Below are 21512 nucleotides of genomic sequence, written 5' to 3'. Positions count from 1 at the left end.
ATGCTATCAAATAACCAGATTCTACATGGATTTGAAACTACAATCTATAAGCCTTGCTCTGTTTCTGGGACTCTGTCATAGTCCCAGAAGAACTATAGTAAAGTTACAGCATTTTGATTGGTTGTGAAAACTGCAATTATGCTTACACAAGTTTTCCATTTCATACCTCAAGAGGAATGAAGAGTTGTAATTATGTAGTAATTATTGATCTACAGATTGCAAAAATGAACTGATACTGATGTTTAAAAAGAATTAAAATTCTAATGCTAATTTTTTTACAGTGCACTTCTTCCTCAATAACAACTATATCTGACCTTTTATTTATTTATTTATTTATTTTTAAGTCTTTTTGGCTTTTATAATTTTGCCACCACAAAATTAATGTCACCTTACACATAGGCATCGACCCCTGACCGATATCAGACCCATCCAAAGCAGCAGTTCTGCACAAGTGTCTTAAACTAAGATGTGCAAGATGATCCCACCCTGCTTCAATAATGTTGAGGTCCGGGCTCTGGGGAGGCCAAACATTGACTCATAGGGCTCCACTGTGTTTTTCTATCCAGGTATGCTTTTAGTGCACTGGGATCACTGTAATGCCGAGAAATGAAGCCATTGCCAACCAGATGCATCCCAGATGGTACTGCATGTTGTATCACAGTGACCTCCTCAGTACATTATTGATTATGATTTATTTGGACTCAAGTTTCGACTTACCACTAGATAAGACCAGTTTCTCATGATTTTCAGGCCAGTTCTTGTGCAAATTGAGATACGTCAGCCTTTTGCTTTGCATCTGTGGTAGATAATTTTTGGGCCTGCCACTTTTGTCCTGTACTCGTCCATTCCCCCAAAAAATTTAAAAGGAAAACCTGCACACCATGCCTATATCTGTCAAGTTTTCTGCCTGATAAACTGCATCATCTTTGGCATTTATCATTGATTCCACCAAATAAATGGCCTGTAATAAAAACAAAAATTTTTTTGTGATAAGCTGCTAGTAACAAAGTGCCTAAATATATCATTTAAAATTGGTTCTTTGCCAAGTTGTCTGTTGTGTGCAGACACAAAACTTTTTCCTTGAGTTAAGTGCCCTTTTTATGCTTGAATGATTTATATTTAAGTGCTTTAAAAAAACAACAACATTCCTCTGAAAATGGTCAGGTACAAGGACTGAAAATGAGTGAATGTCCAAAATAAAAAACTAAAAAGAAAGAAAGCCCAGGGTCCTTGGAAGACAAATACAAAGAACAGAGGGTTTTTTTTTTTAAAGCACATAGGAAAAAAGTGTTGATTATGTGTAGCAGAGATGTACATTTTCTGTGGTTATATGCCGTTTTGATTCTTGTGAATGCAGATTTTCCTTGTGATCCCTTGAGGAAAGTTATAAGGCAGGAATGCTGAGATGGACAAAATTAACAGTTTCTCTCAGAGTGAAATGATTGCTGCCAAAATTTCCATCTGTCACTGTCAAAAACCTCACTTGATGCATTTTTTATAGGTCAGCGTCTTTGTGGAAAAACATTCACTTTTTATTTCGTGCATGTGAAGCTCCCTTCCGTGACTTGCTCGGCTGTCTCAGAGTTGCCTTTGGTTTTAAAGCCCCTTAAAACATTTCTAAATAAAAAAACACAATGGACATGACCATATTATAGTCTAAAGCTTCAAGCACATATGCCCAAGAACATGAACAAATGATGATTGCTCTTGCAACAGTACAATCTCTTTCAATTCGATTTATAGCCAAAATGTATACTTTGTTTTGTCCATGGAGCAACAGCCTGAAAGCAATCTAAATTACTCAACTTGGACAAGCAAACAAAACTCTGGACAGCCAGTAAACTCTCCACCCCACTTCTAAGAGATGAAATATTGTTGTTTATTTGTCGGCTGAATCTCAGGCCAAGTCTCTCTGAGCTTATACAGAGTTGGTGGGAGTGTCCACTGAGCATGGTAACCTTCAATAACAATGCTTAGGTTACTGTGACATCCAGATGATCCAGCTTTGATTTCATTACTATTTTAGTCTAATTTCACTATTAGCTGAAAGGAATGTATGACGTTCAATCTGGTGATGCCACAGCCCATCCCCTTCAAGGATGAATGAGCCCTTCAGCTCGCCACTGTTCCTGTACTGTGCTGGTATTTGCCTGTGTGTCCTTCCTGCTTCATTAAAAGAAGTCTGATAGTGTTGTGTAGCTGCTTCTGTGAAGATGAAAACACCACCTGGCAATTGAAACTCCTTTACATTAAGCATCTTGTGCATTCTTTAGCCAAATGCTGACAAAATATTGGTAGCCTGAAAATGTTATACTTCTTCAGTTGGAGATTCAGGTTGATTGTTCTTAGGAACAGTAAGAAACAAAAACATTCACTATCTGCCAGACCCAAAGTATCCAGTGTATTTTGGTTTCTAAGCTAAACAGAAAAAAAAAAAAAAAAAAAAAAAAGATTATGTTTCCCTGTTCACCGACTCATAATATGGCCTGTCAAATTTCAGAAAATAGAGAAAGATGTCCATCACTTGTTCCAAGAGGTAACATGCAAAACCATATTTGGGGTCATTTGCACAGGAACCAGAAATACTCAAATTTAATATACTGGACCTAGCAAGTTTTAGCAAAACCTAGAAAATCTAGGTAATCTGTTTTTAAGCCATCTGGAAAAGAATAACTTTCTGTTCAACAACTAGAAGTTAAAGAACGGATAGCATATCTATATTAAGTGAGGACGTGCTTCCAGCTCCTAACTACTCTGGTTTATTAAGGCTGTTGTGTTTTTAACATGTTTTAATGCTCTGTATATTGTTCTATTTAATCTGAACAAGCCCCTAAAAAAAGAAAAAAAGAAAAAAAAGGGAATGGTCACCGTTGGCCTCTCTCGGTTTTTATTACCACTATTCATTTTAATGCTCAGTTTTAAAACCTTACGAGGTAACGACAGCCCAGCCCATGCAGCAGTATGTTGATGGTAAACCTTATATTGTGGATGGCCTATCTCAGCTGTTCTCCTGACTGAAGTTTGGTCCGGTTACAGCATCCTGCCATGCGATTGCTTTTGTCTCTAACCTTCAGGAAACCATCACGTTAACTTTTATCAAGTGGGAAAAAAAAGTTACCGTTCATCCTCTAGCTTCACTGTGTTTATGTTATGCTAACCATAGCTGTGTAGCTAGGCACCACATAGCACATCATTATATACCAACTAGCCCAACTGCAGCAAAACTAAAAAAGTCACTGCTGTTATTTTTGTCTTCAATTATGTCGGAAGAGAAAGCAGAGCTGTACGTTAGAATTTTTTCAGAAATCTCTCAATCAGAACATAGTATATCATGTTTGGGTAGAAACTAGTGAACCAACTTCCTGCTAACTTCTAACTCTGTTAAATGTAATAAATTCTGTTTTTCTTAATTGTTACACCTGGTAGAGCTGCAATGCTGATCATTTTATTAAAGATGAAAGAATTTAGACAGTTTTTAACTCTCAGTGTTGCTGCAGTGTTTGCTTGACTTTGGGACCTGAAGAGGAGTTTGGACCCGGAAACGGCCAAGGACGTCAGACTTAAAGACTAGATAAAGAAGAGACTCATTCAGGTGGTGGCTTATTGTCACGTCTCCAACCTCATTCTTGCAACGAGCCAATTGGCTTCATTGTCTTTGCTGCTCCACTTCTGCACACATAAAGACCACTAAAACACTTCTCCAAAAAATAAATAAATAAATTAAAAAAAAATTCAAAGCTGAGCTGTTTACAGCCAATAGCAAATACATAAAACTTAGTGATTCTATAGTGACTCCAAATGATTAAACATGGAGGTACCCACGGTTGATCCTCAGTGCAAATACAGCAGCATCCAAAAGTAGCTTTAAATACATACAACACTACATGCATTTCCATCCATTAAAAGACACAGACGCTGTGTTATTTAGTCAAATTCACAAAAGAACACAATAATGGTGGATTAATCTGTAAGAGGAACATTACACAACATATCGCCACCTACTCAGGTTTTTCCAGCAATCCTGAATAATTAGATACAGGCACATCACATAACCTTATACTTATACCTTCTGCATGATAATTACATGCAACACAGCACATCCAGGTGAGCAATAAACTTTCCCAAGGGGGCACAATTAGGGCTCAACTATAACAGCTACTCTTCTCAGTAGCAGTTTAATATTGACCAGAATTGAGTTCCGCTTGTAGATGTGACCCTCCACAACATCCCTTTTTCTCATGTAGCCTCTTGGGGAAATTCATTTCCACTTATTAAGTACATAAAGATTTACAGCTTCAGGTCTGACCAGATCCGAGGATGCATCACTTGTTTTTAGGTAACTTTCCAGATGCCTGTAAAATATATTATCCTATAGTAGGGTTTCTGCCAGTGTAAATTATAAGGTCCCACTGGACTCTCAAACATGACTTCGATATATTTGTATAATTTAGAAAAAACGTTACAACCTTCAAGTCAGCAGATCTATCTTGTTGCTTGTACACATGTAATGTATTTTTTTATTTAAACATTCAAAAAAGGTAGAAAAAAATAAAGTTAAAAAAAAAAAAAACATTTAAGGGACCCAGAAAATATGATATGGCTTAATACCATTGTGTCTATTCAGCTGAAATCAGTCCACTTATGTCTACTTCAATGAGATTAAATATGACAGATGAAGGATGAAACTTGTGCATCTGACTTCCTCATCGGTCCTCTAGCAGAAACACTGATCTGTAGACTATGCCGAAGTTGATAAGATAGATAAATGACCTCTTAACTTTTCTTGGTTGGAGACAGATCATTGACTGAGCTGAAATCAGATGACAGCCAAATGCCCACAACATTCAAGAGTAATGAACAAGGAATAATCTGAACCACTGGTAGTAAGGTATTTAACATCTCAGAAGAGCCGTAACTTCATTGGCTATTCTTTGTCCTGATTCACACCGTCTATGTAACATATTTCACCACGCAAGCAGCAGGCATGCTTATTTAATTCCCCAAGTCACCACACAATATTGAAAAATAACTACAGTTGGACAAAACAAGACAAAATACTGTAGGAGGATGGCAAATATGGGAGGCGAGTGAGAAATTTTCACGCAGGGGAAAATGAAGCATGTGAAAGTGACGTAGGAGGAAAAAAAAAAAAGAAGCTGTTCTTAAGTGACGGTGGTGCAGCTGAAACCAGCGTAGGCTCGCTGATGATGGGAAGCTGGGTCAGTCTTAGGGTGAGCGCAGTAGCAACCAACACCTAGCAACACACAGGATGAGAGAGGGGGAGGAGGATGTGGCAAAAGTGCAAGCACTGAATGCAGTGAATGAAAAATGTAGGAGATCAAGGGAATAAAAGGGGAGTTATCTCATTTTCAGCTAAACCTGCAGTCTTTCCATATGACAAACTAATGAAAACTGTCTGACAGAGGTGAAGTAACACTAATTATAGAGCTGTCAGAAAAGGCAAAAACCACCTTTCACTCAGATGAGAAATCTTCCTGTTGTACTCCTGTGATCAAAGCAGTCCTCTCTGCAGCAGAATCACTGCCATCACTTTAAACACTCACCTCTTCATTATCATGTGACGCCAAGCATGGAGTATGCAGGAGAGCTATTATCAAACCAGTTTTCTGATAGTGCCGCTGCTATTTGTCTAACCTCTTTCAGAAGCCTGTCTGTACAGACAGCTGTGAACTAGGCTTACCCTTTAAGCTCAACCCATGTTTCTCTATTATAAGCAGCACTGACAAATGAGATTATAAAGAAATGACAATGCCAGGAGTGTTTAAAGTAACAAACCTGATAACCTGCTGGTGAGGGCAGGTTATCAGGTTGGCAGAGATCCAACCTTGAAAGAAAGCATCCCCCTTTTGTAAGAATTTATCCAATTCAAGGTTACAGTCTCATAGTCCTACAATGGCTTGTTTTTTTATTTATTTATTACATTTTCTGGTCCCTCAACTCGGTCCGGTTCCTAAAGGAGCTGAGCAGAGGTTTGTTCACCTTCTGGGTGGAGCCCAGACTTCCACACTGCAGCCTGACCACCTGTTACTTATCACCCTCATTAATAACCTACATTTATGGACCTGTTTGTGCACCCAGTCTCTGCCCGATTGTCTGTCTGGAAATCACACTTACCTATGTTACTCATGCAAACTTGTCGATTCCCTGCGCTAACTCCTTTGTCTCCCTGCTTCCTTAGGTGAAGTGTGGACCATTTACCAGAATCAGCTACCCATTTTGGTCGAGCTGGTCCACTTCTCACTTCTGCAAGCACCTTTAGCGGGTTCACCTTCTCAACTCACCTGCCTGCTCCGATGTTCTCTGCTCTTGCGGAAGAACAAAGTAGTGGCCTCTCCCTCAGGATTTCTCCCTCAGCTTTTTAATGCTTCTTTTCCACTAGCACCTACTCGTCTCAAATTAACTCAACTCTACTCTTTTTTTAGGGTTTTTCATTAAATGGTAGTACCTGGTACATTTTTGTTGCCTATTCGGCCAGGGTTCCAAGGGAGCTGAGTCAAGCTGAAAATGTTAAGTCAAAAGACTGCATACCACTGATTTGGCCAGGGACTGACCTCATTGGATGAGTCATGGGAGCAACTTCTCTACAAGAATCAAACCCGCCACATTTGAAACTCGGCATAAATAATTACGTATTCCTATTTTCAGTTTCTACTATAGAAGTATCTACTGAACAATTGTCTAGGCCATGAGCTAACTACTGTAATTTTTCACATTTGTCATGTGGGAAAAATTTGCATATTGTTGAAACTCAATTTCTTTTTCTCATAGTAAGATTTGTCAGGGATTAAAGGCATACTTTAAATGTGTCATTACACTGATAAAAAGCAGAGTTAGACTGGTCTGGCCCAGTTAAAATCAAAGTGGGCTGTATGCCTCAATGTCCTACATTGTTTTGTTGTATTTGTGCTGCATACAAATGAGGTCACGGGAACTTTGGACAGCCTTGCTATAACGACCCCACTGACAATGTAGTTGTACTCAACTGAAATGAAACACTACCGAAGCAGAGTTAAGTTAAAATGAGTTCAGGTAACCTGAACCCTCTGCACTCACACTGAATACACCTTGTGAAAAATCATGGGAAATAACTCCTCGAGTCTCCCAGAATACTGGCTCTCTCCTCCTCTGTGGTCTGCCCCAGTTCCCCAGAGTCATCTTAAAGTCATCTCTCAGTTTATATTTAAACCTGTTGATACGCTCTTCTTGACTCGTGCATTTGAGTCTACCATTAACTACTGGTCTACATGGCCCATGACATACAGGGGAGGCTGGGCGCAGCTGTCACTGATTGGTGTCTTACTAACCATGTTTCTACAAACTAAAACGCTAAACAAATTGCATCAGCGTTGACATTTACTGCTATGAAACTGTCATCACTACATTTTGATTTGAGTTGTTGTTTTTTTTGTTTTTTTAAATTGCTCTCCCCGCTTTTCATTCAAACACTTTTCACACATCATGATTGAAAAAGTGCAAAAGCATATTTTGCACGCATCGGATCAAAGCATATTTTAATGAGCAGGCAAATAACTAATAACTTGTATATAAATTATAAATTAACCACAACAGCTATTGCTTTTTAATGGCTTAATATGATTTATTATGATGACTCTAGGAGTGAAATTATAACACATTCTTTTGTTTTGTTTTTATTACTTTGAATTAATATGAAGCAATCTCTCATGCCAGGCCGAGGCAGATGGCAAAATAACCATCTAAAAAGCTTTTATTTACCACGAAACTGTGGATATTTGCCATGTGTGCATGCATATGCGTTTAGCTAGTCAACTGTGCCCTCCCTAGAGACATGGAGCAACATGGAGGCAAGACAGGTGGCGCAAAGATGGTGTTAAGCAAGTAGATCACAACTTGCCATTACTGTGAGAGCATTAAAAGTTTAACCACAAAAATCTGAAAGTCAGCATAATATTTCTCTTTTAATGGTGAGGAAGCTTGAAGTTTGTGTGCTGTGCAGTTGTAAACAAGTTTTGCTTTTTTGGCTTCTTTTTCTGTTTTAGTTTCAAAAATAGAACAGAACATAAACTCTATGTGTTTAAAGACACATTGGGGTTTGGCAATGCATTTCATATTTCTATCAACTGAATTATGATGACAAGAAAGAAAGACACCAAAGGAAAAAGAAAATATGAAAAAGAAAAGAAAAGGGTCACCCAGACAGAACCAGGTCACTGCACCCCAGCCACCGCAAACCTATGTCTATATTTTTGTTCTAGATCACCCACAACAGCATAAAGAGGAGTGGCCCACAGACCGGCTGTACTTCTGACACTGCCTCCATCTGACAACAGACACTCTCTGCAGGTAGAGAGGCAGTCCATGGACTGCCAATGGACTTCCCACGTGCTACTACCGCTAAACCATTAACTGAGTAATTGCACTGTTAAAAACACCTTAAGAGTTACAAATTTCACATAAATCAAACCCTAAATCAGTAGCTTTAAAGCATGACATGAACTGCTGCCCACATTAGTAAGTAGACTCCTCGACTCAGCTGTGCCTGTGCTCACGGGTATCCATCATGATGATCTGCAGTGTGGAGTGAATCACTGCAGCAGTGACTGTTGTGTTTCTAAATGCTGCACATGACTCATTACTGTACTGTGGGAGGAAATCGGGCTGCTCAGGCCACCGGCTGCAACCACAAGTCTATACCATGATAAAACCTAGTATGTCCAGCTCACTATTCTTACCTTTGAATCATACAGTGGGGCAAAAACGTATTTAGTCAGCCACCGATTGTGCAAGTTCCCCCACTTAAAATGATGACAGAGGTCAGTAATTTGCACCAGAGGTACACTTCAACTGTGAGAGACAGAATGTGAAAAAAAAAAAATCCATGAATCCACATGGTAGGATTTGTAAAGAATTTATTCGTAAATCAGGGTGGAAAATAAGTATTTGGTCACCTCAAACATGGAAAATCTCTGGCTCTCACAGACCTGTAACGTCCTCTGTAAGAAGCTTTTCTGTCCCCCACTCGTTACCTGTATGAATGGCACCTGTTTGAACTCATCTGTATAAAAGACACCTGTCCACAGCCTCAAACAGTCAGACTCCAAACTCCGCCATGGCCAAGACCAAAGAGCTTTCGAAGGACACCAGGAAAAGTATTGTAGACCTGCACCAGACTGGGAAGAGTGAATCTACAATAGGCAAGCAGCTTGGTGTGAAAAAAATCAACTGTGGGAGCAATCATCAGAAAATGGAAGACATACAAGACCACTGATAATCTCCCTCGATCTGGGGCTCCACGCAAGATCTCATCCCGTGGGGTCAAAATGATCATGAGAACGGTGAGCAAAGATCCCAGAACCACACGGGGGGACCTGGTGAATGACCTGCAGAGAGCTGGGACCAAAGTAACAAAGGTCACCATCAGTAACACACTACAACGGCAGGGAATCAAATCCCGCAGTGCCAGACGTGTTCCGCTGCTGAAGCCAGTGCATGTCCAGGCCCGTCTGAAGTTTGCCAGAGAGCACATGGATGATACAGCAGAGGATTGGGAGAATGTCATGTGGTCAGATGAAACCAAAGTAGAACTTTTTGGTATAAACTCAACTCGTCGTGTTTGGAGGAAGAAGAATACTGAGTTGCATCTCAAGAACACCATACCTACTGTGAAGCATGGGGGTGGAAACATCATGCTATGGGGCTGTTTTTCTGCCAAGGGGACAGGACGACTGATCCGTGTTAAGGACAGAATGAATGGGGCCATGTATCGTGAGATTTTGAGCCAAAACCTCCTTCCATCAGTGAGAACTTTGAAGATGAAACGAGGCTGGGTCTTCCAACATGACAATGATCCAAAACACACCGCCCGGGCAACAAAGGAGTGGCTCCGTAAGAAGCATTTGAAAGTCCTGGAGTGGCCTAGTCAGTCTCCAGACCTCAACCCCATAGAAAATCTGTGGCGGGAGTTGAAAGTCCGTGTTGCTCGGCGACAGCCCCAAAACATCACTGCTCTCGAGAAGATCTGCATGGAGGAATGGGCCAAAATACCAGCTACTGTGTGTGCAAACCTGGTAAAGACCTATAGTAAACGTTTGACCTCTGTTATTGCCAACAAAGGTTATGTTACAAAGTATTGAGTTGTATTTTTGTTATTGACCAAATACTTATTTTCCACCCTGATTTACGAATAAATTCTTTACAAATCCTACCATGTGGATTCATGGATTTTTTTTTCACATTCTGTCTCTCACAGTTGGAGTGTACCTCTGGTGCAAATTACTGACCTCTGTCATCATTTTAGGTGGGGGAACTTGCACAATCGGTGGCTGACTAAATACTTTTTTGCCCCACTGTATGATATTTTGAGTATTACTCTCTTATCTTTGCATGCTCCAAGTGCTGGCTCACAGGGGGTCGTGTGATTGTTCTAGTTTCTTCTAATATAGTAAGGTCTTTACAATAAAATATTAAGCACCTTGAGCTGACTGTTGGTATGTAGTGGGGCAATAAATAAAACTGAATTAAACTGAATCTCTGAGAGCAGTCACACCAGACAAGGAACAGAAGCACATATCTTATCTTAAACCCAGAGTGAAAACTAGCACATTCCAAAGAATGTTTTCATCTTCCATGACTACCAAAAAATACCTTCAGCAAGTTGGATTTAGTCTAGTGAAACTGCGCAAACTTTTGTTTTAAAATCAAGTGCCCCAAAATAACAGCAACATGCTGAGACTTATGTTAGGTAGGTGATAAAGGAGCTTTGTCCTATCTAGTATATTCACACCAATCATGACTATGTGCATAGTTTCCTCCCTGAGGACCATCTAGAACCCGGGGAGGGAACAAAACAAAAAAACAAAAAACAAACAAACTATACCATACTTACACATTTAGCAATTCATGCTGCAATTTAAATGATGCAACAAAGTTCCTGACTGCGGAAATGCAAATGTGCAAAATTAAACCCTAAAATGAGAAACACTTCTACCCTTAAAGTAAATAAAATCTGAATTCTTAAAAAACAAAGAAATGTATGGGCTGTATTCAAACATTAAGTGTTATACAGCTACCTTTTCTGTAGTTCATCACAGAAGAGGTTTGTTTATACACAGTGAGAAGTGCCGGAAGGGTTGAATGTTTGCTTTGAGGAAATCAGGGGCTGGGCTGAGACAACCCACAGGCCAGTTCTAGTCCTCGAGCCGTATTTTTCCCATATGTGTTCTACTTTAACAAACACTGCTCAACTTGTATTCAGAGGAAGGTGAAAGAGCCTGAGAGCAGGGAAGAGGAAAGGGCAGAGAGAAAGAAAACTTTAAATAAATCAAATAATATTGTGCTCTTTCTGTGTTTACAATATGGCCTTTGTGCTTAAAATGGAAAAGGGTTTTGCATGAGGACAAGAGCATGCACCTCGTGCGTTGCTGGCACGCCTGTCTAGACACAAGATCAGCCTTCATTTTTAATCCTGCTCAAGTGTACAGGATGTTACACCGGGACACAGATGAGCCATCTATTCTATTAAATAATTAGCAGGTGGGGATTAATTGCGGCTGTTGTTTAGGGAATTGCATGAGGTTGTTTGAAATGCATATGTGCAACCTCACCATGTTCGTGATCTCCGGGTATGCTGGCTCCACCAGAACGCCCCTGTTGGTCGAAACGTAATCCACAAGCTCGTTAAGTGTGGCCCTCTTGATCTCCTTGCTTTTCAGGTCAGTGACTGAATCCAGGAAGTCAAAGAGCATGCAGCACTGTTGGAGTTTCTGGGTGAACAGTTCTTGCTGCTCTGTGGACGGGGCATCTGAAATCACACAAAAGGAGGAAATACATTGATTCACTGCTGATATAGTCTACAAAGCGTTATTTTATTCCCCATTGAAACAAGTTATAGATAAGAGTCAATTTGGGATAATGATGTAAATGGTGTGAGTTGTTTGTGTGACAGGACATCTGCCTAGGCTGATTTTTGTTCTCGGCAATTCAAAACAATACAGTATGAGTAGTACACAGCTTCTCTGCTGATCAGACGGACAATACAACAAATGTATTTGCCATGCAGAGGCAACCTAGTCATCATTATCAGATATCCCTAACTCAGCTCTGACTGTGTGAACAAAAGCTCCACCCACATGAGGCAGTGGATGAGCTGACAAAGGCCATGTATCAGATCAATTTCAAAATAATCTTTATTTAAGTCATGCAAAGCTCTAGTAGAGTCCATGTGAGCAGTGCCAGAATAAAACAGATCTACATCCTCCATGTGTATAAATATTCAATATATATATGTTGCACTGATTTATTGATCACCAGAAAACTTTTGTAAATCGATTAACTTTAAGCCATATTTTTATGCAACTACTGCAACCTATGCTGACACCAGAAATCCTGAAATGAAGAGGGTTCTTATTATGTGATTCATACAGTGGCCATGAGAAGTCAAACTGACTGCAATTTAACAAAACACAGACAAATAGAAAGAAAAAAAAGAAGAAAAGAAGACCCTCCCCCCCCCCAAAAAAAAACTCTAAGAAAGGAAGAAAGAAAATAAGAATTTGGGCTGTGCGATATGACAAAAATCTCCCAATATAAGACATCTATTGTCCCGATAACGATATAAATCACAAAAATGTAAGATTTTCTGTAAATTCTGTGAATCTCGGGCAGCTCGACTTGCGTGAAGTGTTTCCAGCTGGGCGTCGTGTACCTGGAGTAGAGTGTTTTAACCGATGCATGAAACAATACATTTTTAGACATAAGTTGTAATGGCCGCAGTTTTCTTTGTGAGTATTTATTACACAGCGTGCTGTGGGGAAAAGTCTCAACAGGATCTTGAGCTTTATTCTGAAAGGTTTATGTGGAAAATAAACAAGCGGTCTGTAGTGTGGTTATATTAAATATAAGAGAAAGAGAGAACTTTAAGAAATTAATATAGCCACTACAGTGACCATTAAAACGGTGAAAAAATATTGGCGTAAAGTTTATTTTTGCTGCACTTCTAATGTGTTTCATTCAATTTCTATTGTGTTTTGTGTGCTCTTATAGAGCTTTTCCATTTGCTGTTATGTTGCTAAGTTGCAGTGCATATGCCCTCAGGGCCACTGTAATATCTTATCATATTTGATAGACAGAACAGTTGAAATAATAAATTACCAAATCATTAAAACTATAAAATTGCAGCCTTAAAACACGCAAACACATTTGTGGTCTCTCAGTCTGTTGCTACAGAATCTTTTAAACAGAATGAGCAGCCAGGGTGAGAGACTGTGTTATTGAGTGATATTACATAACTGAACAGGCAATACCCCCATGAAATGGTGAGACATGTGGAGATCTCACAGTGAGGCAGAGCCAAAAAATTCACAATGACTTTGACACGTAGTGAAAATTTTCCAGCAGCGTTGACGAGGTACTTATACAACTGAACTCTGCTGGCCAGACCACTGGCTGCTGTTCAGAGTGAATTCAATATGGAAGTGTAACTGTACCAATGCTTACTTGTTAATAACGACTTTGCCTTAATGCCAATTTTCCAAAGTATCAGATCGCAAAGGATTCCATACAGAAAGGGCAGACAGAATACCAAACTGGAACAAGAAAGGTAAAAGGGCCATGATGCCCCCTGCAGCCTAAATGTGCTGTGGTTAAAATGACCCATGGATAGCTCCCATTTCCTCCCAGTGAATGGTAGACATGTGTCAGCCTGGGTGCCATCACACTGGGCAGTCATGCTAGATTTAAACACACAGTATTATCTAGGGAGTGAGGAGCACAGAGTTAAGCCTCCAAGAACGAGCAATACAGCTTATGTACAAAATAAATACGGTAAAGTACGTTTCTCAGTTTCCCCACTGCAAATATTTTATTTGTCAAGTAATGACGCGTGGGGCTATTGTACTGATATACAACAGCAGTTACCTGATGCTCCTAAGACTTAGGAAGTAAATGATACAGTACTTTCAAGAACAAAATAAAGAGTTTGCATGTCAGCTGAGTCAAAGTAATCTGGCCTGACTTAAATGACGTATGCACCACTTTATACAGAGGTGTCTGGATGTTAACCTGGAAGTAAAGACAGCTGATGACTAGAAGTGATAGCAACTTGTACAGATATGGTGTTCAGTGGTCACTAAGCCTCAAAGTACCAAACATTTTTGCTTTTTTGTTCCTTTTTGTTTGTGTACATCCACCAACAGAAAAAGAAACACTCATAGGGAAGCAACAGACTGATACTGAGGACCACTGCATTTGAGGCCAGCCAGCAAGACAACCTGCAGTGAAAATATGAGATTGGAATAATCAGGGCTAACTGGTTCCCAGCAACTGTCATTTCAGCTTAAAAGGATAGTAAATCATTGTCTTGGAGGGATTAAAAAGAAAGAAAGAACAGAAGGAAGGAAGGAAGGAAGGAAGGAAGGAAGAACACTAGCCTCTGGACTAGTGCAGACCTTTAAAGAAACTTAAAAATTATATTCACTGGGGTTGAGGCAGTTTATCTTGGATAAACAGTGTGTGTGTGTGTTCGTGTGTGTGTGTGTGTGTGTGTGTTCGTGTGTGTGTGTGTGTGGGGGTGGGGGGGTGTCATTCAACTTGTTTCTATTGTTAATGATCACAGGGTTTGTGGGCTGTGAAGTTTTATTTCCCCCAACCAAACTGGAACATCCCAAACAAGTTTAAGAACCAGTGGGTTGAGGTTAGGTGACTGACTTCATTGTTTTTAAACTGCTTTTGGGGGTCAGTGCTTATTATTCTGAAGCAGCACACAATCATTTTTAGAGCATTTCACTGAATCTGAGCAGAAAGTACAGCTATCATCAATAAACACCAGTCACCAAGTTCCACTGGCAGCTATAATCCCTCCAGCATCACACTGCCTCCACCATGTTTCACAGATGATGGGATATGCATGGGATAATGAGCCCTTGCCTTCCTTCTCTATACGCTTCTCTTCTTCCCATCATTGCTGCAGCTTCAGTGTCACCCATACAAGTCATCCATTTATCAATATGAAACAAAGGTATTTGCTAAACGCACCTCTGTTCCTTTGAGTCTAAAGTTAAACGTTCTTCAGTGCATTATTAATATTTTTCTCTCTAAAGCACAATTCATTTATGATTTTTCATGGTCATGCAGAAAATGACAAAGCTCTCTGCCACTGCTTGACGGAAACAGAAACCCTTCATTGTCTGTTTTCACATACTCCGAATATGTTTCATGTAAGAGATTGCAAAAAAAAAAAATTCATCTCTTTAGAGGGAATTGTCTTTATTCTCCCAAGACCAAGGATGGCTGGGCCTACTAGATACAGTCTGACACTGTGGATGCTATCCCCAATGTGGAGCTATTTTTGCCTTTCGCATACAGATGCATTAGTGCACAAATTCCTTAGGGTGCTTACCAAGGAAGGAAATATTTCCATTAGAACCAAGGAGCCATGAACGAGAACAAAGAACATGAAAGCATCTGCGAGATCAGACAGAAATACCAAATTAATCAAGCTGCCAAAGATGCAAAGTTTAAAGCAGCAAACACTCCTTTTATTCTTAAAGATAAAACAGGACTCTTGTTGTATATCGAGTGACTTTAGTATAGCCAATGGTAGTCACTTTTTTTTTTTTTTTAAACACTAATCCTACACAACTTTAGAAAATCACTTACACTGTCTTGATGTAATTTAAACGGCATACATGAGTCACAAAGTGAATCTGGGCTTGAAAAGAAAAACAGATATATAATTATTCCTTAGAGTCAATTTTGGTAGCTCAGTAAAAAATTCATAAATGGCTTTAACTGTGTCTCGGCTGATCTCTGCAGGCACTGAACTATTGAATCTTCTGAGTATGAATGCCTCTACTGAGTGAATTTTGATGGCTGAACAAAAAGAGCCCTGAATTATAGGTTTAACTATTCATTACTGACCTTTTTGAACATCTTCAAAAAGACAGAGGGCCTTTAAATTACAGAGAAAGGAATCATGATTACTCAGCATTACACAGCAGTTAAGAATAGATGTCATTATTTGAGAAAATACGTTTAAAAATAAATAAATAATAATATTTAAATCCAGAGATTAATTCCAAAAATATACTGATGATTGGTTTGCTGAAAACTCTAATACTGAAGTAAGACAGCATGTCATATGCTCTACATTTAGCAACACCAGACTAAATGTTGCCGACCGCTGTCATGAAGAAACCACATGTTGCACAAAACTGTTAGTAACAGTATTTTCTGGGCTCCATTTTACATTGGTCAAATTTCTTAAAGCTTCTGTAGACAGACAAATACCACAAAAAAAAGAAAGAAAAGAAAACAAATCTGAAGGATTTGTCACTGTTCAAGCGTTTTTGAGCATCAGACTTAGAGAAACAAAGCAAGTTTGGTCAGGAATGTGTCATTGTTATTAACAAACTCTACAATTACATCAGTTTTTGCAGTAGTAGTATTATTTGCAGAAGTATTTGCAGCAGTGACTTTCTTAAAAGCAGCAGTTTTGGGTTGTGACCAGTGTAATGTATTTTCAGTATCATCTTAAAGACACTTAAATGTTTTGCATGAACAACTCAGGCTGTTTCACAGAAACACTGTGCACTGTGGAAGAAGAATAAAGACCAGATTTGATGACAAAACAGGAAATATGATCTCAGCTCCACAACCACACAACTGCAGAGTCTAAACACGGCATGAATTATTCAATTACCCACAAACAGATGAGCCACAAATTAAAGAAGAAAAAAAAAACTTAATGAAGAAACACTAGAAATGAACATGCTACCATATGGAGTAGAGGTGTTCACTGAATAGCTTGACAAGAATGAAAAGTCATAAAAAAAATATTCCAAATAGTGCCCACGTTTTACTTTTAATGTCAAAAACCTTCTCCACTATGCACATAGACTAAACATGTTTAGACCTTTTGCATTCATAACATTAAACTTAACTGTCCTTTTACCAAAAAACAAAAAAGACACCATAAAATGTTAGGGTGTGCGTGCACAGAGAGTCAACACACAGTCATGGTTTTACAGAAAGCTATGGTAAAAGGAGATGAAGAGCTGAAGTGGAAGCATTGTACAATTAATTGCACAGATTGTACAAGTTCAATATTCAATAAGAGAAGCATCCGTTCCAGCAGAGTACATAATTACATGCACCCAGTGATTTATGAGCATGAGGGCTCTCATTAATATGCACACAGGGCAAATATCTTGTGTTCCCTCATATCCACAGAAACTAAACCAGCCCACACCAATCAAAAGCACGCACGAACTAAGCCCCTGCATCCAGCAGGATATCTGGGTCCACATTAGTTTGCAATTTTTTTCCTGCTTCAATTAGTGTGGATTTGTGTTAACTACATCCAAGGTACGCTACACCCCACCTCTGGTAATATGATCCAAATATATCTATAACTTCTCAGGGAACCTGCTAAACAATAAACAAACAATGTCAATAACATCACCTTCCTTGTGGGGGGCCAACCTGTTTAAATTATGTTCAACTATCAAACCACTTTCATAATCCTGTAGGTTAGAGCTGAATAGAACATGTCAGTTGGGTCTTCATTTGGAGTTTCGGTGAAAGAGGACAACAATTTAAACACGAGGACTATTGTCAAAACCTAATCATTCAGATTGAATTAGTTTAATTGCCCCACCCTGCAGGAAGTTGTTAAGATGTTTACAGATAAGAAATGATGATGGGTATCAGTTTGTCCAAGGCCCTTGGTTGCACACAACAGCTCTCCAGTGACCACCTATTAGATATGAGAAGACCTGATTTATCACAAAGGCAAATCCTGCTTAAATATGGTCATGATATCCAAGGATCTCTGAGCAGAGCACCTAAAAGTAAAATTCTGCTATCACTTCTTAGGATTAATCAATGCGAAAACATTTTTGAACCAAAGTTGGAACTCATCAGCCAAATTCAGTCCTACGTAGGTCAGCCTCTGATATTAGCCAGACACAAAAGACTGCGCAAATCTTGATGCCAACTGCAACATGCAGGATGGCTGGTTTTATCACAGTGGGCAGTTTTCACAGAATTTTAAAATATCATCTGAATATCATTGATGCTGGAACACAAAGAAACAATGTACTGAGATTACTGCAGTTACACAATCAGTTTCCATTTTAGCATCCCGTGTTTCATTGCCCCAATGAGTGTTTTGTTGTGCCCTTGATGAACAGTGCTCTGCAACAAAGGGCAACAGTCCAACAGGAAAGCACAAAAGCAGTATTCAGAGGGAACAAACAGGGAGGATTTTGGCATCGGATATAAAGTTAAAATAGAATTTAACACTATTGAAGGTGATTTTATTAACAACACGCTGCTGACATAGCTATAAAAAGCTGTAACAGCTGAACTCAAGTGTTTAACCTCTATTTACATTTTGATGAATACCACTGTGCAGCTACAGCACTTAGTGTCCTCTCTCAAATCCCCCCCAAAAAAGAACTTAGTGCCTCACAGTACTCTCATGCACACTATGAGGGAATGCATCACGTCCCTGCTTTGATATTAAGGCTTGCGTAGTGGTTTATTCAGGCTCAGTGTTTGGCTCTAAACAGCCAAACCATTAACTAATAACTTAAATAAATAAAGGTTAGGTTTCCCTTTCTTCTGGGATAAAGATGTTTAATTATGCTGTGGAAATGTTATGAAGCTGATGATGAACAGCCTGAGATGGGGAACTTCAACAATGTATTTTTTTCATTAGCAAAGCCCAACTGAGTTAGGAAGAAAGACAGAAAGAACGTATCATCACTCCTGCAACACGTTGAAGAACAAGAAACACACATGGCAATGGCAGTGAGCGAAAAACGCTCTCAGCTGTGGTTACACTTGTCAAAATTTGATACAATATTTGTAGTGCAAAAAATGCAAAACAGGCCAACACATCTAATCTGAGGAAACAAGGTCAAACACAAAACATCTAAAAGCTGAAGAGTAGGAAAACATCTCTGTCCCTAGTTTCTCCAAATCTTTGTACATTTCCTCAGATCCATTTAAACAGTTTCAGCCACTTCCCTTCAGGAATTTCCTGACATATGTGAGTCCTCATTAATGCTATGATTTTGATTCCTTATATTGAGATGATGATTGTTATTCTGTCACTGATAGGTTCAAAAACTGGCAAAAGAGTAGCCTGAAAGGCACAGCAGGTATCCACGGTGCTGAACAGGCTGGTTCACTTTAGTTGTGCTATGTCGACATGGCATGTAGGTGCATTTCTAGGTAGGGTTATACCATAGAGTTTAGAGGGGTCTGCAGTTACAATGCAGCAACGACAGATTTCTCACTGAAGCATAACACCCCAAAAGATGTTGAACCCATGCATGATGATGACTTTTAGTGAGACATCAAACAGATATCACACTTATTTCATGGTGCTGGTTAACATTTTAACTTTGCATTTTCACTAGCATTAGTAATTTAAGGTCTCATAGTGGTTTCGCCACCAACCCCTGATGGTAAAGGCCCACCCCTCTTTTCACACCTTGGCTGTTAATGATGAAACATTAATAGTAGGTCAAGGGCTATCTCCAAAGGGGACACATCCACTAGAGTTTAAATACCTGGGACTGTCCACCTTACGTTTTTAGAAAAAAAAGGAGCCTCTTTGATGAGAGGTGAAATGTCTTTACAAACCTAAAGAAGCCGATTACATTTCTTTTTCAACCACTTGAGATGAGCATTTATTTTATTTTTTTTTTATTTTTTTTTTACACGGATTGAAATGAAATTTCTTGCTAGAATACTGTTTATGTTAAACAAACACATTACACAACATGTATGTCTGAAACCTTAGTATGTGATCATGCTGCTTAATATTATAGCATTCAAATAATGTGGCAGTGACGTCAATGTCAGAGACATTGTAGAAAGCAACCAAACAGCTGGTGCAGTTTGCAAGATGTAAATATGTAACAAAAATATTTCAATTGAGACTTGGACTAATTTTGTATCATAAAATTTAGAGCTAATTACTTCAAAATTAGTAATGGTACTGTTGGGTACTTAAATCCATGTTTAGGTACCAGTTCAGAAATGGAAACTACCCAACACAAGTCAGCATATCTCACTAGACGCAACTGTGACAAACACGTGCACAATTTAAAACAAAACAAAAAAAAATTAATGGACTTAAACATTAAAAAAAACAAAAAAAAAAACCATTTGATTATTAATCATTTATCTATTATTTGTGGTAGGCTGGGGGTACAGTATTTGTCAGTAAGACGATGTAATTCATTTTTAAGGCCAACATACAGGAAAAAGACCAAAATTTAAACCTTACTCTTGCCCAGTGGTCCAGACTGAACATATGAGCGGGGCAGTTCTGTGCCCCAGGCAGCATGTGTGACAGGCACACTATAAGGACACATCGCCATTGTCAACATGGAACAATCATCATGATGGTACAAACACTGGGAGTCCCCAAATATATTTACATCAACTCCTTAAGAACCCTTTACACTAATACTTGGGCTTTTGATGCCCATCAACACTTCACAGAAATAAAGCTTAGTGGAAAGACACCAAAACAAACTGAGGCAAGGCATGCAGGTCAGGTGACCTCTGAAGTGACAGATTAGTCCTCAAGTTCTATCCTGAGACCCTAGATGTGAAATTATCTTGGCAATGCTCCAGAAGCCCATTTGAACCTAGACATAGGTTTTTTTTTTTTGTTGTTGTTGTTTTTTTTTTTTTAAAAAAACATACAAATTAATATTTTTCCCCAGCAGTCCATGTCTTACAGCTTAACATTTGATGATAAAGTTATTTTTAGTTAAATAAAGAAGGGGGGAAAAAAAAATCTTCTTAGGATTAAGACTGGTGTGGTAAAATTACCAATTGATAACACAAACTGAACTGACATAACCTTTAGGCCCCTGAAAGCTCTCTGCCAATCCAGCTAGAGAATGTTCTGTACTCCATGTAACCTGGGACGCTCCACCAAAAAAGACATCTCACTTATATGAGTAGTAATAATAATTTCTACTCATGCATATTTCATTTTACATGGGATGCTTTCTGGGGGTTGAGACTGCTTTAAAAAAAAAAAAAAATCCTCCTTTCATGACAGGTTTTGAAAGAATTTCAGTCTAAGAATTGTTCAGAGAACCAGCTAATAATTCACAGTGGGAAGAGACAGTAAAAGCTTTTGAGTCTGCACATCTGCAGGTGCTCATTTATAATGAGCCCAGCATTAACTTTTACTGCTTAGGACTGCATTCCTGCCCATTATACAAGTACACAGTCTTTACAATGAAGATAAAATAAAGGGAAAAGACATAAGAAGGCCTTCTATTCAATACACTAAAATATATTACTTTGAGTTTCATTTGCTGTTTTATTTATATTTTGATATTGCTAGGGATGATGCAATGATCGGGGACCATTCTTAATTTCGTTGTTCTCATGACAATGACAATAAAGTTTCTGATTCTGATTCTTGAACATGTGCAGAATGTGAAATATGTGGGGAGGGGAAAACAAAAAACAAAGAC

The 21512-nt window shown here is 38.9% G+C and overlaps 1 protein-coding gene across 1 annotated transcript in view; it reads right to left on the bottom strand.

Annotated features, from left to right (window-relative positions):
• The window catches only part of ppp2r5a (protein phosphatase 2, regulatory subunit B', alpha isoform), a 58147-nt gene that overhangs the window by 19958 nt on the left and 16677 nt on the right, over window positions 1-21512 (bottom strand). The window contains exon 2 of the mRNA XM_085247588.1: window positions 11604-11800. Coding sequence (XP_085103714.1) covers window positions 11604-11800 — 197 coding nt within the window. The remainder of the gene's footprint in view (window positions 1-11603; window positions 11801-21512) is intronic.

This window comes from Mchenga conophoros, linkage group LG15 (genome assembly GCF_057382185.1).
Source record: "Mchenga conophoros isolate Kocher_MC1m ecotype Shallow Benthic linkage group LG15, M_conophoros_male_GT1.1, whole genome shotgun sequence".
In the NCBI taxonomy this organism is placed as follows: domain Eukaryota; kingdom Metazoa; phylum Chordata; class Actinopteri; order Cichliformes; family Cichlidae; genus Mchenga; species Mchenga conophoros.
The sequence above is the reverse complement of the archived record's forward strand: the minus strand, read 5'-3'. Positions and strand labels throughout refer to the sequence as shown.